Source organism: Nerophis lumbriciformis, linkage group LG12 (assembly GCF_033978685.3).
Source record: "Nerophis lumbriciformis linkage group LG12, RoL_Nlum_v2.1, whole genome shotgun sequence".
In the NCBI taxonomy this organism is placed as follows: domain Eukaryota; kingdom Metazoa; phylum Chordata; class Actinopteri; order Syngnathiformes; family Syngnathidae; genus Nerophis; species Nerophis lumbriciformis.
The window spans coordinates 15,848,146-15,865,257 of record NC_084559.2 but is presented as its reverse complement, the minus strand read 5'-3'; the positions used below and the strand labels follow the sequence as shown (position 1 = coordinate 15,865,257).

General features: G+C 39.4%; 1 protein-coding gene across 1 annotated transcript in view; it reads right to left on the bottom strand.

Annotated features, from left to right (window-relative positions):
* Positions 1–1,039: 1,039 nt before the first annotated feature.
* LOC140676620 (factor in the germline alpha-like) overlaps positions 1,040–17,112 on the bottom strand; it is a 16,112-nt gene continuing 39 nt past the window's right edge. Inside the window, exons 1-5 of the mRNA XM_072914216.1 lie at positions 16,861–17,112; positions 9,238–9,384; positions 9,073–9,162; positions 8,497–8,646; positions 1,040–1,683 (exon numbers count right to left, since the gene is read on the bottom strand). The exon at positions 16,861–17,112 is cut by the window's right edge and continues 39 nt beyond it. Coding sequence (XP_072770317.1) covers positions 1,675–1,683; positions 8,497–8,646; positions 9,073–9,162; positions 9,238–9,384; positions 16,861–17,046 — 582 coding nt within the window. The 5' untranslated portion in view covers positions 17,047–17,112 and the 3' untranslated portion in view covers positions 1,040–1,674. The remainder of the gene's footprint in view (positions 1,684–8,496; positions 8,647–9,072; positions 9,163–9,237; positions 9,385–16,860) is intronic.

Here is a 17,112-nt window from a genome sequence, read left to right as displayed (position 1 = left end):
GCGGTCAAAACCATCCATCATTGAGGAGTCCTCGGGGGGATGTTTTCAGAAAAGCCTGCTCCTGTTGTTGCACCAAGGCCATTCGAGGGAGTCAAATCGTAGATTAGAATTTTGTTTTTCCGCAAGCAGACATTCTATTCCATGCCGGCCCTCATATCCGATTTTTCCCTTTCAACCAGCTTTTCCATGATGTGATCCATCTTTCGATTCAGTTCAGAAATCTCTCCAGACTGTGATCCCACAGCCCGGCCCAATCCTTCCATTGCGACAAACAGCCTTTGGGCTCCTTGAGTGGCTGCCATCGTCTTACGAATTTGACGATACACCAGAACAATGCCCAGCCCAATCAGCAGGTGCCCCGCGATCACGATTCCAAATAGGTAGATGTCTTCTACGTCCTCGATGGAAAGGACTGAGAGGCACATGATTCTCCATTTATCCCAGGAATCTCTCACGTACCCCGCAGCAATGGTTCCATCAGGGCAGCCAGGCTCCCCAGAACCTCTTTTCCTCGTCGAAAAGATTTTGTCAATTGAGTCGAGAGTCCAGCTAATTAATTCCATGTCTGATGTTTAGATTTGGAGGACAGCGCAAAGAAAGAGGCTTCAAAAAAGTGTAGAAAGGACAAAAGAAAGAGAGCAAGCAGGGGGAAGAAGGGAAGCGGAAAAAATGCGACCGCCCTCTCCAGAGGCAAGATAGAAAGATGCAACAAACACGGCGAAAAATAAAGGCAAAATGATTAAAAACAAAACATCCACTTATTCGATATGACACTGTTCTGCAGAACTTTGTTGTAAAAAGTTCTGCAGGACAGTATCGAGGTCTCAAGCTTGTCCCTGCACCGCCCACTCTGACCCGTTCCTCGTCTGCATGAAGCTTTACCGTGGTGTTTATTCTATTAATGACCAAACTTTGTCTTGTGAAGAACCTTACGCTTAAACATGTAGCCTTCCCTCCATGAAAACACATGCAGACGCACACCCGCCCTGTGGATCGCACCCAGGACTTTCTCATTGCTATGCAAAATGACAGGGACAAATGAACACAAAATCATTTATTTTACAAACATCAGAGCAGGCGGGAGGGCATGAAATGAGACAGAATAAGAGAAGTTCCAGGTAGCAGTCGCAGTGTCTCAAATGTTCATCTGTCAATATTTGATGTCACAAATGGCCCACAGTTTAAAAAAATCTAACAAAAAAAACCCCAAGGAAAACCTCCAAAACTGCTTGAAAGCTCGCGCCCAAATGCATTACCCTTATGATTTAACCAGAGTGTCCAACATTCTAAATTTAAAAGTCAAAGAGAAAAAGCTTTAATAGATCCTCTTTAATTGGACTCCCTCTAAAATTTTGAAATATGTCCAGCTATTTAATGTTAGTATTTCATTAAATGATAAAGTTGCTTAATCTTACAAAAGGTGTATGCCAATTTGGCCAGACTTTAGGGACACCATGTACAATGTCAGTTATTACTCCTGTACTAATTTGTTACTTTAAATTCAGGTATTAATCCTTATATGTCCTGTACTTATAAGACAATGTTTGGCATTATCTATTGCTCTTTTTCAGAATACTGTTGAATGGTTCTGTCAATGTAACGTTTAAGCATGTTCAAAATAAGCTACACAAACCTGGCTTGTTTCCAATATGCTTCACATAACATTCATCAGGGTTAGGACATCTGTTGAAAGAAAAATACAAGAGCTATGATTTATTGAAAATGTTCCCCCCCAGATCCCTCCACCCTGACAGAAATTCATAACACACATCCAAAACCTCCTATCTTTCAAGAGAGCCACAGCATAGTTAAGTTGAAGTATTTCAAAGTGTCTACAAGTAAAGCTGTAATCACAGCCTCTTCACCTTGAATAATCAAAATCAGGAGACAACAGAAAACAATCAGATGCTTTGTGTCAAATGCCATTCTTAATAAAATAGGTCTACCCTGTTGTTTCAGATGTTAAAGCATCTGATTGCTGATTGAATAGGTTCCATCTTTCAAGTATTTTTCAGAAACGGCATGGCAGATGGGACCAATAACTGGTCCCATCTGCAGGAAAATTACTGTGTGCTAAATACATATCTATCTATATCTGTGTGTGTGTATCTACAAAAACCAAAACCAGTGAAGTTGGCACATTGTGTAAATCGTAAATAAAAACAGAATGCAATAATTGGCAAATCCTTTTCAACTTATATTCAATTGAATAGACTGCAAAGACAAGATATTTAATGTTCGAACTGAGAAACTTATTTTTTTCTGCAAATAATCATGAACTTAGAATTTAATTGCAGCAACACATTGCAAAAAAGTGGGGAATTTTTACTACTGTGTTACATGGTCTTTCCTTTTAATAACACTCTATAAACGTTTGGGAACTGAGGAGACCAATTTTTGAAGCTTTTCAGGTGAAATTCTTTCCCATTGTTGCTTAAGTTGTTCAACAGTCCGGGGTCTCCGTTGTTGTATTTTAGGCTTCATATTGCGCCACACATTTTCAATGGGAGACAGGTCTGGACTACAGGCAGGCCAGTCTAGTACCCGCACTCTTTTACTATGAAGCCACGCTGTTGTAACACGTGCAGAATGTGGCTTGGCATCGAAAAAGACGTTGCTTGGATGGCAACATATGTTGCTCCAAAACCTGTATGAACCTTTCAGCATTAATGGTGCCTTCACAGATGTGTAAGTTACCCATGTCTTGGGCACTAATACACCCCCATACCATCACAGATGCTGGCTTTTCAACTTTGCGCCTATAACATACCAATGGTTCTTTTCCTCTTTGGTCCAGAGGACACGACGTCTACAGTTTCCAAAAACAATTTGAAATGTGGACTCGTCCGACCACAGAACACTTTTGCACTTCGCATCAGTCCATCTTAGATGATCTCGGGCCCAGCGAAGCCGGAGGCGTTTCTGGGTGTTGTTGATAAATGGCTTTCGCTTTGCATAGTAGAGTTTTAACTTGCACTTACAGATGTAGCGACAAACTGTAGTTACTGACATTGGTTTTCTCAAGTGTTCCTGAGTCCATGTGGTGATATCCTTTTCACACTGATGTCGCTTTTCGCCTAAGGGATCGATGGTCACGGGCATTCAGTGTTGGTTTTCAGCCTTGGCTCATACGTGCAGTGATTTCTCTAGATTCTCTTAACCTTTTGATATTACGGACCGTAGATGGTGAAATGCCTAAATTCTTTGCAATAGCTCGTTGAGAAATGTTCTTAAACTGTTGGACAATTTGCTCACGCATTTGTCGACAAAATGGTGACCGTCACCCCATCTTTGTTTGTGAATGACTGAGCATTTCATGGAAGCTGCTTTTATATCCAATCATGGCACCCACCTGTCCCCAATTAGCCTGTTCACCTGTGGGATGTTCCAAATAAGTGTTTGATGAGCATTCCTCAACTTTCTCACTTGCGCCAGCTTTTTTGAAACATGTTGCAGGCGTCAAATTCCAAATGAGCTAATATTTGCAAGAAATAAAGTTTACCAGTTTGAATGTTAAGTATCTGGTCTTTGAAGCCTATTCAATTGAATATAGGTTGAAAAAGATTAGCTAATTACGTAAACAGATTACATAAACAATATTTACAGAGACCCAAATCGTCAGGAGGATTGATAAATCCATTCTACAGCTCCAGTTTCGTTCGCAATACTTTTCCCAGGTTTCCAAACTTACCGACCATTTTAGATGCTTTTTTGACACCGCTTCAGACTTTAAAAAAGGATCATTAGACCATTTACAAATCACATTTTTCTTTTAGATGCTTTTCTGGCACCATTCCCGACTTTAAAAAGTATGATTTAAACATATTTACAATCAATATTTTCTTTTGTGCCCTAAGTCTCTGAATTAAATTAGGTCACTTTGGGAGGGTGACTTAGGAGTGACCTTATCTGAGGAGAGCTGGACAGATATTTAACTAGAGCTCATAAGTCTTCTATTTGTCTTATATTATTCAATGCAAGCTAAAAAAATCATACCCAATATACCAAGGTCCGGCTGGCTAAGATGTATGACGGAATATAAGTATTATGTGATCGGTGGTAACAGACTCCAGCTACCTTAATACATATGTTTTGGCTTTGCCCAACCCTGTGTAGGTATTGGACGGAAATCTTTCAAACTTTGTCTTTGGGAATTGGCGAAAAGATTGAACCAAATCTTCTAAGTGGACTATTTTGGGTGGCACCTCAGTCATCTACCCTTTGCACATCCAAAAATAATCTTGTAGCATTCACTACTTTGTTGGCTAGAAGACTGTTGAATTGGAAAGAAACCACGCTTCCTCGCCACACCTGCTGGATTAAATACGTTTTGTGTTGTCTCAAACTGGAGAAAATTTGGCTGAAATTTAACAGTTCTGTGTGGTTTCCTTAAATATATAAAAGAGAATGATCTCAAATTTAACCTAGATTGAAAGGTAGGTAATAGATGGGCCTTTCGTTTGCTTTTTTGTATTGCTGCACCGTGTTGGGGACTTTCAGGAGTGCAGTTGTTTGTGGCGTCAGTTCAATATTTGCCTGTACTTATTTGACTGATGCATGGGGGGGGTTTTTTCTTCTTTTTTTCTAGTTTATTTGTATTTTATATATAGTTTTGTAAGCTACTTGGTTGAGGGAGGAAAAAAAAGAACATTTGACATGTTTGTGTGCGTCAAAAATTCAATTAAAAAAAGGTTTTAAAAAAATGCATAAAAGCACATTTTTTAACATTAACAGCAATTTACCACTCTCCACAGGATCTCGTGGGCCTTTTTTGAGATCTCTGATATTGCAGTATTCCCCCCCCAAAACTGCAATGTAAGTTGCACATAGCACACAGTTTACGCCGGTTTCAGTTGACTGAAAACTACAGCGGTGATTATTTTTGATAAATCAGACAATAAGAGATCAAAAACATCTGTGTCAATGTAAACAAGTAAGGGAGTGAGTGGATGATGCAGCTACATTTGCTTTAGACTGTTCACATGTAAGTTTGAGCAATAACCAGGAAAAAATGTGATTGGAAAAAATGAACATTGGCCAGAATATGCGGGGAAGTTGCAGGGTCTGAATATAGAGAGCGGTATCACCAGAAAAGCTAAATATTTTAAGAGTAAATCTCCCCATTTAAATGATCCATTTGAAAAAGAAGCACATTTCCAATCAGTTCATATTTAAGTGACATGCATTTGGACAGCCAAAATAAAAAGCTCTTATCCAGTGGTTTTGTGGGGAACTGGCATATACCCATTCCACTGGCTCAAGTCGAATTTGTACAACTGTACTTGGCACAGTGGCAGTAAAAGTGTTTTGTTTACCTTGTACAGCAGTACCTTTGTTTGTCAGTAACCTAGTCCAAAAGATAGGACGAAAATGTAAATGTTCCCATAAAAAAAAATATTTATCAAATTTATCCATTCCAGATATGAAGATTGCTCCAAAACTGCAAGAGAAGTTTAGCTTCCCCTAAAATGTACAAAAAAACTGGTCAAATATATATTTCAGTTTTTCAATTTCTTTGACTAAACACAGTTTCAACTTTTGTTCAGAATCAACTACTTCCACGACAGCTGACGCGACTTTCTTCTCATTCATTGTGGTAGCGTCACAGTGGTTGAATGCTGAGCGTCCATTGACTTAAATGGGGGGAGCATAGCGTGGGTTGTTCTACTGCAGCCAAACTAGACTGCCATTGGATAAACGCTCCGCTATGTCCTGCCCATCAGACGCCGAGCATCTCTGTAAGTCAGTGGTTCTTAACCTGGGTTCGATCGAACCCTCGGGGTTCGGTAAGTCGGGCTCAGGCGGAGGGGTCAAAACACACCCGACTCATCGTGTAAATAAAAACTTCTCCCTATCGGCGTATTACGGATACGACAACAGCAGAAGTCAGACTAATTTGCAGGTGTGTAATTTGTTGTGAGTTTATGCACTGTGTTGGTTTTGTTCTTTGAACAAGGTGATGTTCATGCATGGTTCATTTTGTGCACCAGTAAAAAAAACATGGTAACACTTTAGTATGGGGAACATATTCACCTTTAATTAGTTGCTTATTAACATGCAAATTAGTAACATATTGGCTCTTAGCTAATCATTATTAAGTACTAATTAATGCTTTATTCGGCATGGCCTTATTATAACCCTAACCCGCTAACTAGAGATGCGCGGATAGGCAATTATTTCATCCGCAACCGCATCACAAAAGTCGTCAACCATCCGCCATCCATCCATCCGAACCAACATTTTATCAAAACTACACCCGCCCGCACCCGCCCGTTGTTATATATCTAATATAGACGATGCAAGGCATTAGTGAGGTTATAAAGCTTTTGCCTGTTAAAGAAAGGAGACAGATCCAATGCAGCAGAGACATTCAATGTGTGCCACGCATTAATATATATTGGCCACGCACTGGTGGCTAAGAGATATTAATGCGTGATAATATTATTTATCATTATTATAATATTATTGTCATTTCCATTAAGAAAGTGTTGACTATTGTTGCCAATGCCCTCAGATCAGGAGTGCGTTCCTCACACTTTGTGTGCGCAGTTGCAGAAAGCAGAACGGGGCTTTTAAGAAGTTAAAAAAATGTTTTAGAAAGACTAGGCCTATATTTTCATTAGGTAAAAAAAATGTTCTGAATTTATTTCAATGAATATTAAATTGTTAACGTTATAATGCTCAAATAGGGACGAGGGCGGGGTGCACAGTGAAACAGTGAACAATTTCGCGACAAAAATGAACCTTTATTGATTGATCTGCAGCCATGACAAAATATCAGACAATCTCCATTGTCAACGACCGGCAGGAAAATAAAGATAAACACATAGCCTATGTTGTAGGCATAGGCATAGGCTCATACGTTTTTAAGTTGAAATAAAAAAATAAATACAAATTGTGCCTCATAAGCCTTAGGCTGTCAATCAAACTTAAATTATACAATAACATATGTATGTCATCTCTATTTAAACAAAAATAAATAAAATAAATAATAATAATAAATTACCTGCAACTTACTGGCCAAGGCAAAAAGCTGAAGGGGGGAAATCAAACCCATCAGACTGCACTTTATCATCAAACTTGAAATATAATGAAAATAGACGGTCGCGACAAACAAAGCAGGCTAAATAGCCTTACATTGTCGCCAATCGGAGATGCGCTTCACTTGAAAGCGAGGCCAAATAATTATTCACTCATAGTAGTATATCTCGAATAGAAAAAAAACAATAAACAACGCAATTGCCTTAATTCTTTTGCATTGTAGTGCGCCCAAACAACACGTAACAATCAAAATTATTTAGCTGACCGAACTCAATATAGGTTAGACATGGGCTTATTTGGTATAGCCTATAGGTAACGTAGACTAATTCGTTTAACATATCCAACCGTATGTCTACTGACTTTTTTTTTTGTTAGCACTATGCAGGAATAAAAGGGCATCTACAGTGCCAGGATTCATGCGAGAGCGCCTGGCCTCTAAAATGTGCCCTGCTGCGCTGAAGGAGCGCTCACTTGCGCCACTTGTTGCTGGGACGCGGTGGCTGATGAATAATTGACTGTTTCAAAGAGTGCTGCTCGTTTTTGTATGTGGGTAACAACATTTAACTATGTATATATATTTCCGAATTGGTTCAACCGCCAACCGCCCGCATCTATTTAAAATCTATTTTTACCCGCCCGACCCGCGGTTTATCCGCGGACTCCGCGGTTGTGTCCGCAAACCGCGCATCTCTACCGCTAACCCTAACCAAATAACTCTAAATTAAGTCTTTGTTGCTTAGAATATGTTACCCTAGTGTCCAAAAAACTTTAAATTAAGTCTTTGTTATTTAGAATATGTTCCCCATACTAAAGTGTTACCAAAAACATATAACTGTCTTGAATTTGAAAAAAAAATTTTTATTTTTCACTAAAGAAGGGTTGGGTGAATGCGCATATGAAACTGGTGGGGTTCGGTACCTTCTACAAGGTTAAGAACCACTGCTGTAAGTGAATGTAAAAGTGGGCTTGACCTCGGCTGGCCTGGATGCTGAGCATGACGATTGGACCATCGGTCTGGGGCTGAATCCCGTATTGTAAGATACGTTACTAATACTGTTCGACTTATGTAGTTTATTAGTAACGGAAGACAGCCACCAACGCGTGTTCTTTTTTTGGGCACTCATATTTGCAGAATGATATGCCAACAGATTAGATTGTTTGGTAGAATAATCAAAACAGTATACGAAAACTAGGGTAAACTTTCAATCAAAATTTGTGAAAAACTAAAGCTACCACTCTGTATAACCTACCAAAATGGTTGTTGCATTTTTTTTTTGTAATAGATGGAATACTTCTTCGATAAACAGCACATTTTGTTTTAAGTCCCAAGAAGCTTCAGACGAATCTGATTCAGTCCTCGACATCTAGTCAATGAGTCTTATGCCATTGTCTTTTCTTAAGCATAGGTTACTGTTACAAGTAAAGCACCCAAAATTAAAAATGTAAAACAGTTACCGGAGATTGATCAGGCATTACTTGAATGATGAACTGGTAGGAAGGCATAACACAATGCTGGTACACCTGTCTGGTCAGATCACAGTCCTCTGTTCCTGTGTCCGATGGCATGTTGAAACAATCTTCAACTTCATCAGGAATATTCAGAAACTGTCATGGAAAACGGACACAAATTCCATCATTGTTTATTTACCGCAAATTAAGTGTTTAAGAGATTGTCTCAGGGTTACAAATCCTGAATATACATAATACTGTACATGTAATATTATTGCCAGTGGCATTTCAAGCCTGCTGCAATGAACCCTAAAAAAAGGGTCAAAATACACCAGGGTCTGAACTAAAAACCGCGATGAGGCAGCTTTTAAGATAAGTTGGCCTTACAGGGTAACCACATTGTAAATTCACATTGCAATGTGGCCAAATAGTTGCAAAAAAAAAAAAAAAATTACACACATGAGGATGCAACATGGAAGCTTAATAAAATATCCATCCGACAATTCACTGCAGCAGGTAGAAAACACAAATAATTCTTACTTTCTGAGCTACAAATCTAAAACACAAGTGAAAGACACTTACATCATCAACTGTCCAAAGATCACCATCAAAGCCATCGGTCTGCTCATGAGTGATTATATTCTTCAGGAAGTCTGTTTCGTTGCAATCAGTCTAAAGAATAGAAAGTACTCAATAACTAAAATCTGTAGTTTAATTCTGTACAGCACAGTGGCCAAGGCCACATACATTATCAGTGTCCTGCAGAACTGCAAGTAACAATCGAATGTACTCCGTTGCAGCTTTAAGAGTGTCTACTTTACTGGGCTTACGGTCTGGTCGCATCAACGGTACCATGCGCTTTAAGCGGGAGAACATGGTATTTAGGTTCCTTATCTGCATAGAAGAAAGTCAAATTACAAATCACTCATAGAATACATTTAAAAAAAAAAAAAACGTTTTCATGGCAGTGCTTGACGACATTCTAGCAATACATACTTTTACAATAACTTTCATCAACATTCACAATGTGGATCCTTGACGAACTTCTGCGAGAACTAACAAGATCCTAGACTACTAGCTTAATTAGACAACGGGGCCTTGTTTCAACCTGACCAAAAAAATAAATAAAAAAATTCTAAAAAAGACTTTGATTTTAAAGATGAGATCCTCACCATGAACTCATTTTCAGGATTGATGAATAGCAAATTACAACTAGGCTTGAGAGATACTGCTAATTTACGCATCGAGCCGGTACCAAGTAAACACAGGGTCAGTATAGCTGATACTCTGAACGATTGTGATTTTACCTTTAATTTGCAAATCATGATAATCATAATAAAACAGCCACAAAAGGTCAAAGACTGGACACTATGGAAGTATTATTGTAGCCAAAGTATTTGCAAATGTCTATCTCAATCTGTGCGTCTGTAATCCAATTCACGTGTCTGTGAACTAATGTGTGTGGGTGTGTTTTAAGGTTGTCTGTTCGTATTAAGATTTGTTTGTGGGTAAAAAAAATAATAAAAAAAAAAAATATATATATATATATATATATATATATATATATATATATATATTAGAGATGCGCGGATAGGCAATTATTTCATCCGCAACCGCATCAGAAAGTCGTCAACCATCCGCAATCCACCCGATCTAACATTTGATCAGAACCGCATCCGCCCGTTGTTATATATCTAATATAGACGATGCAAGGCATTAGTGAGGTTATAAAGCTTTTGCCTGTTAAAGAAAGGAGACTGATCCAATGCAGCACAGACATTCGCGTGCCACGCTGTCACGACCCAGACGCACACCAGTGCGCAATCATATGGGAGCCGCGCTGAGCGCACCTCCAAGTGCGTCTCGCTGCAGGCGACGGCCGGGTATATGGGCCCGACGCTCCAGCGCCATCCATTTTCAGGGCTAGTTGATTCGGCAGGTGGGTTGTTACACACTCCTTAGCGGGTTCCAACTTCCATGGCCACCGTCCTAGCTGCTGTCTATATCAACCAGGGTGAGCCCCACCCCTTTCGTGAGCGCACTGCGCGCGGAGTGACCCCTGTTACGCGCCCCCGGCAACAGGGGTGGCGGGCAGGTAAGCTGCGCGGGCGGAGAGCGCGGAGTGACCCCTGTTACGAGCCCCCGGCCACGGGGGTGGCGGGCAGGTAAGCTGCTTACCTGCTGCGCGTGACGCCGGCCGCGGCGAAGGCGGACGAGGCGGGGTGTCGGTGCGGTGGGCGCGGTGGTGACCCTGGACGTGCGCCGGGCCCTTCTCGCGGATCGCCTCAGCTACGGCTCCCGGTGGGGCCCTCTCGGGGGAAGGGGCCTCGGTCCCGGACCCCGGCGAGGCGTCACTTCTCCGCTCCGTAAAAGTGTCCATCTCTTTTTTTTTTTTTCTTCTGTTGTGGCATATGCAGCAGGTGCCTGCTCGTTTTTCGAATGTGGGTAACAACATTTAACTATGTATATATATTTCCGAATTGGTTTAACTGCCACCCGCCTGAATCTATTTAAAATCTAATTTTTTTTTAACCACCCGACCCGACCCGACCCGCGGATAAAATCTAATTTTTTTAAATTTCATCCGCCCGATCCGCGGATAATCCGCGGACTCCGCGGTTGTGCCCGCAAACCGCGCATCTCTAATATATATATATATATATATATTTATATATTTCCTTGACTGGCTGTCTTTTTACTATGTTTCTGCCGTTAAAGAGTTAGGTGTCAGTAAAGCAATCTGTGTTTAAGGCCATGTCCACACGAACAGAGTTTCAAAAATACATATTTGGGGTTACAATGATCTCTGTCCACACAAGTGTAGTTTCAAAACTGTCTACACACAAACCCATACACATTTTGTCCAATCAGAATCCTGGAAAAGCACCCACAGCTGACTTGGTGGCATTACACCTCTGTTATGTTTATTTTGATTTACTCGACGTACAATAACATCTACATTATTTTTAAAAGCAGCCTGCACCTGTACAGAACCCTGGGAACATTATGAATCTTTTTTTTATGTGTGTGTTAAAAGCTTACATGCATGCTTATGCTGCTGAAACCCAAAATTATAACATGTTTAATCAGCAACATGATGTGAAGTGAACATTATTTTTTAAATTAGCACACACCACCGAGCCAAGGAAAGCCTTTTGATTGTTTAAGTGCCTAAAAGCGCGCAGACGTGCGTATGCCGCTGCAAAACTCTCATGGAATTATAAGCATTGAATGATCAATTTTAGCACATACATATGCAATGAAATATAGGTTGTCTTTAACATTAACAAGAAGGAAGGAGACATGTTTTTTTAGTCGTTTGGTTGCGTTACATGCGCGTACACGGTCGTGGCCGGCTCCTTCTACACAAATGGAATCAACACATAAGGTAATTTCATGATCTGTCGTTAAACAAATAAATAAAAACGAGATAATGTTGCACCTTTCTTATGACACAAATCAAAAAGTCTTGCTTGTCAAAGCTGCCTCATCAGTTGGAGGTCTGATGGTAATCACATGTAAAACAGTAAGTAAGTACCGCATTTTTCGGACTATAAGTCGCAGTCTTTTTCATAGTTTGGCCGGGGTTGCGACTTATACTCAGGAGCGACTTATGTGTGAAATTATTAACACATTACCGTAAAATATCAAATCATATTATTTAGCTCATTCACGTAAGAGACTAGACGTATAAGATTTCATGGGATTTAGCGATTAGGAGTGACAGATTGTTTGGTAAACGTATAGCATGTTCTATATGTTATAGTTATTTGAATGACTCTTACCATAATATGTTACGTTAACATACCAGGCACGTTCTCAGTTGGTTATTTATGCCTCATATAACGTACACTTATTCAGCCTGTTGTTCACTATTCTTTATTTATTTTGAATTGCCTTTCAAATGTCTATTCTTGGTGTTGGCTTTTATCAAATACATTTCCCCAAAAAATGCGACTTATACTCCAGTGCGACTTATATGTTTTTTTCCTTTTTTATTGCGCATTTTCGGCCGGTGCGACTTATACTCTGGAGAGACTTATACTCCGAAAAATACGGTAAGTAAATTTCATTTATAAAGCGTTTTTCACAGACACAAATCACAAAGTGCTGTACAAAACACAGGTAAAGTAAAACAACAATTCAATTTAAAACAGGGGCAACATCATGAAAAGGATACAAAGTGGATTAAAAGGTGCATTAACTAAAAGCTTTACTAAAAAGAGAAGTTTTCAAATGTTCACGAAGATCACAAAGGGACTGGTGCAAATTGTTCCAGAGTCTGGGAGCTATAGCCTGGAATGCCAGGTCTCCACAGGTTTTAAAACGAGTTTTCGGGATCTTTAGAAGCTGACTGTCATTGTCGCAAAAGCCTATTTTGATGCGTCTTTTTGTCCATTTGAGTGAAAATAGAGAATAGAAGCATATTTACGTATATTTATTTTTGGGCGGCAAGTTTTGGAACTCTACACTTGCGTTTGCAAAAGTCTGCGATTTTAAGGACAGCGTATGCGTGTGGGCAAGTGGCTTAGGCCATGTCCACACGAAAACGCATAGTTGGGGTTAAAGCGATCTCCATCCACACAAGCGTAGTTTCAAAACTGTCTATGTCTACACACAAACACACACACCTGCTGTCATGCACATTTTGTCCAATCAGAAGCCTGAAAAAATACAGCAACAGCTGACGTGGTGGTATTACACCTCTATCATGTTTATTTTGATATACTAGACATACAATGACATTTCTATTATCTTTAAAACCAGCCAGCACGTACACAGAGCCCTGGGAACATTGTGTATCTTTTTATTTCAGTGTGTAAAGTGTGCATGCACACATGTGCTGCTGAAACCCAACACTCATAGAAAGATGTCGCGTTCAGCCACATTTCATAATTTAATTCCACATACTGATATGCTAAAGGATTTAAGTGTTGTATGTGCATACAAATGTTTTAAATTAGATTTTCCTCTAAGGTTATATGTCTCCTCTTTTGTTGAGAAGAATTGTTGTACATTCTTTGGTAGCAGGTTATAGTTTGCTTTGTACATCATTTTAGCTGTTTGCAAATGCACCAAATCGTTGAATTTCAATATTTGTGATTTAATAAATAAAATGGTTTGTATGTTCTCTATATCCAACATGATGTATTATTCTAACTGATCTTTTTTGTAACACCGTTAATGTATGAAGAGTACTTTTGTATTTCTGCACAATAACTCAGATATGCAACACTCGTGAGCAGTAGAAAATATGAAGTGACCTTTGGTCTAGAACAGGAGTGTCAAACTCAAATACAGAGTGGGCCAAAATTTAAAACTGAACAAAGCCGCGGGCCAAGGTTGAACAAATTAACCTTTTTGATAAGCACCCAAACAAGTTTTGTATTAAATATTGAACAAGCAAGGCTTATATAACTTTACAGTGACATGCAAAATGGAGTTTCAAATAATAATAATAATAATTAAAAAATATCAATGGCATATCAAATACAATTTAAATAAAAATTGAATGGCTCTAAATATCAACATTAACTTTTTCCACAGGCTAATACATTTGAAAATAAAATAATGAATAAACCAACCATTCTGGACTTTAAACTGCTCAGTTTGCAACACACTGATCTAATCTGATGTGCCCAAGCCAGATACCTGTCATCTTTTCTTGGATGCTAGTTCATTAATGTCGGGGCTCAGGCTTTGAGCTGAGGCAACCTTCATTATCCAACGAAGGTGTTCATCAGTCATTATATCTCGTAGTCCACCCAGACCAAAGTCTTGGGGGTGTGCCTTACAGGCACTGCTTTTAACAACCTCTACGAGCTGTCGTCACGTCCACTTTTCATCCATTCTAACAACGTGCCGGCCCAGTCACAAGATATAAGCGGCTTCTGTGCACACACACACACACAATTGAATGCAAGGCAGACTTGGTCAACAGCGATACAGGTCACACTGAGAGTGGCCATATAAGCAACTTTAACATTGTTAGAAATATACGCCACACTGTGAACCCACACCAAACAAGAATGACAAACACATTTCGTGAGAACATCCGCACCGTAACACAACAGAACAAATACCCAGAACCCTATGCAGCACTAACTCTTCCGGGACGCTACAAAATACACCCCCGCTACCACCAAATCCCCCCCCCCCCCCACACACACACACAAACACACACACACACAAACACACACCTTGTAGTGTCCCGGAAGAGTTAGTGCTGCAAACGGTTCTGGGTATTTGTTCTATTGTGTTTATGTTGTGTTACGGTGCGGATGTTCTCCCAAAATGTGTTTGTCATTCTTGTTTGGTGTGGGTTCACAGTGTGGCGTATATTTCTAACAATGTTAAAGTTATTTATACGGGCACCCTCAGTGTAACCTGTATCGCTGAAGATCAAGTATGCGTTGCATTCACTTGTGTGTGCGTGCGAAAGACGCAAATATTATATGACTGGGCCAGCACTCGTTGGACTGGACAAAAAGGGGATGTGACGATTTTCGGGAGGGGCACTGAAATTAGGGAGTCTCCTGGGAGGTTTGGCAAGTATGAGAATTAGCGGTGAATGCGATGTCACATCGGCACCGCCGCTGTATATAATCGGCGGGCCAATTCTAGTGTTAATTTGATATCGCCTCGAGGGCCAAGTGAAATTACACGGCGGGCCAAATTTGGCTTGCGGGCCAGAGTTTGACACCCATGGTCTAGAACATGTTATGCTTTATTCATTATTGACGTGTTTATTGCTACTTTGTTATATATTTTTTACATTACATTGACGTTAATTAATGTTAGTTATTAATGTTAGGTGATGTTAGCTGATATTAGTTAATGTCAGCTGATATTAGTTAATGTCAGCTGATATTAGTTAATGTCAGCTGATGTTAGCTGATATTAGTTTGAGCTAGTATTAGTTGATGTTAGTTAATGTTAGCTGACGTCAGTTAATGTCAGCTGATATTACCGGTAGTTAATGTCAGCTGATGTTAGCTGATATTAGTTTGAGCTAGTATTAGTTGATGTTAGTTAATGTTAGCTGATGTTAGTTAATGTTAGCTGACGTCAGTTAATGTCAGCTGATATTAGTTAATGTCAGCTGATATTAGTTTTAGCTGGTATTAGTTGATGTAAGTTGATATTAGTTGATCTTAGCTGATATTAGTTAATGTTAGCTGGTATTCGTTAATGTCAGCTGGTATTAGTTGATGTCAGCTGGTATTAGTTGATGTTAGTTGGTGTTAGTTGATGTTAGTTGGTGTTAGTTGATGTTAGTTGATGTTAATGTTAGTTAATGTCAGCTGGTATTAGTTGATGTTAGCAGATATTAGTTGATGTTAGCAGATATTAGTTGATATTAGTTTATCTTAGCTGATATAAGTTGATCATAGCTGATATTAGTTAATGTCAGCTGGTATTAGTTGATGTTAGCTAATATTAGTTGATGTTAGCTAATATTAGTTAAGGTTAGCTGATGTTAGTTGAGGTTAGCTGATGTTAGTTGATGTTAGTTGAGGTTAGCTGATGTTAGTTGATGTTAGCTGATGTTGGTCGAGGTTAGCTGATATTAGTTCAGGTTAGCTGATATTAGTTCAGGTTAGCTGATATTAGTTCAGGTTAGCTGGTATTAGTTGATGTTAGCTAATATTAGTTGATGTTAGCTAATATTAGTTAAGGTTATCTAATATTAGTTAAGGTTAGCTGATGTTGGTCGAGGTTAGCTGATATTAGTTCAGGTTAGCTGATATTAGTTCAGGTTAGCTGATATTAGTTGATGTTAGCTAATATTAGTTGATGTTAGCTGATATTAGTTAAGGTTAGCTGATATTAGTTAAGGTTAGCTGATTTTAGTTAAGGTTAGCTGATGTTAGTTCAGGTTAGCTGATGTTAGTTCAGGTTAGCTGATGTTAGTTGATGTTAGCTGATGTTAGTTGATGTTAGCTGATGTCAGTTGATGTTAGCTGATACTAGTTCATGTTAGCTTATATTAGTTAATGCTAGCTTATATTAGTTAATGCTAGCTGATATTAGTTAATGCTAGCTGATATTAGTTAATGTCAGTTGATGTCATTTAATGTTAGTTAATGTTAGCTGATACTAGTTAACGTTAACTTATATTAGTTAATGCTGGCTGATATTAGTTAATGCTAGCTGATATTAGTTAATGCTAGCTGATATTAGTTAATGGTAGTTAATGTCAGTTAATTTTAGCCGACTATTTGCTTGTTTACGCTTAACATGACAAAAGTGGCGCTTGAACAGTGAAATTCTGTCCTGTGTAAAAGTCAAAAGCGCGGTTAAAGTGTACGAATGAAACCATTGACGCACACACACAAACAACAAACAACAACAAAAACAAACACTCACCCTCAGCCGTTCTTTGGCGTTGACTTGTTCCCTTTTCTTCACCGTTTCGTGGAAGTCCTCCGCCACCACGTAGACGCCATCCTTGCTCCGCTTGAACTTCTCGATGTTCCTGTAAGTAGGCAACGCCGACTCGCCGGTCAGACGCTTGAGAATGTCACTCATCAACTCCTCCGCGGGCACCTTCATTTTTAATCAGCAACAGCCCATTTGTGTCACGTTAGTGGAGTTGAAGTGTCGCGGCGTGACGTGACG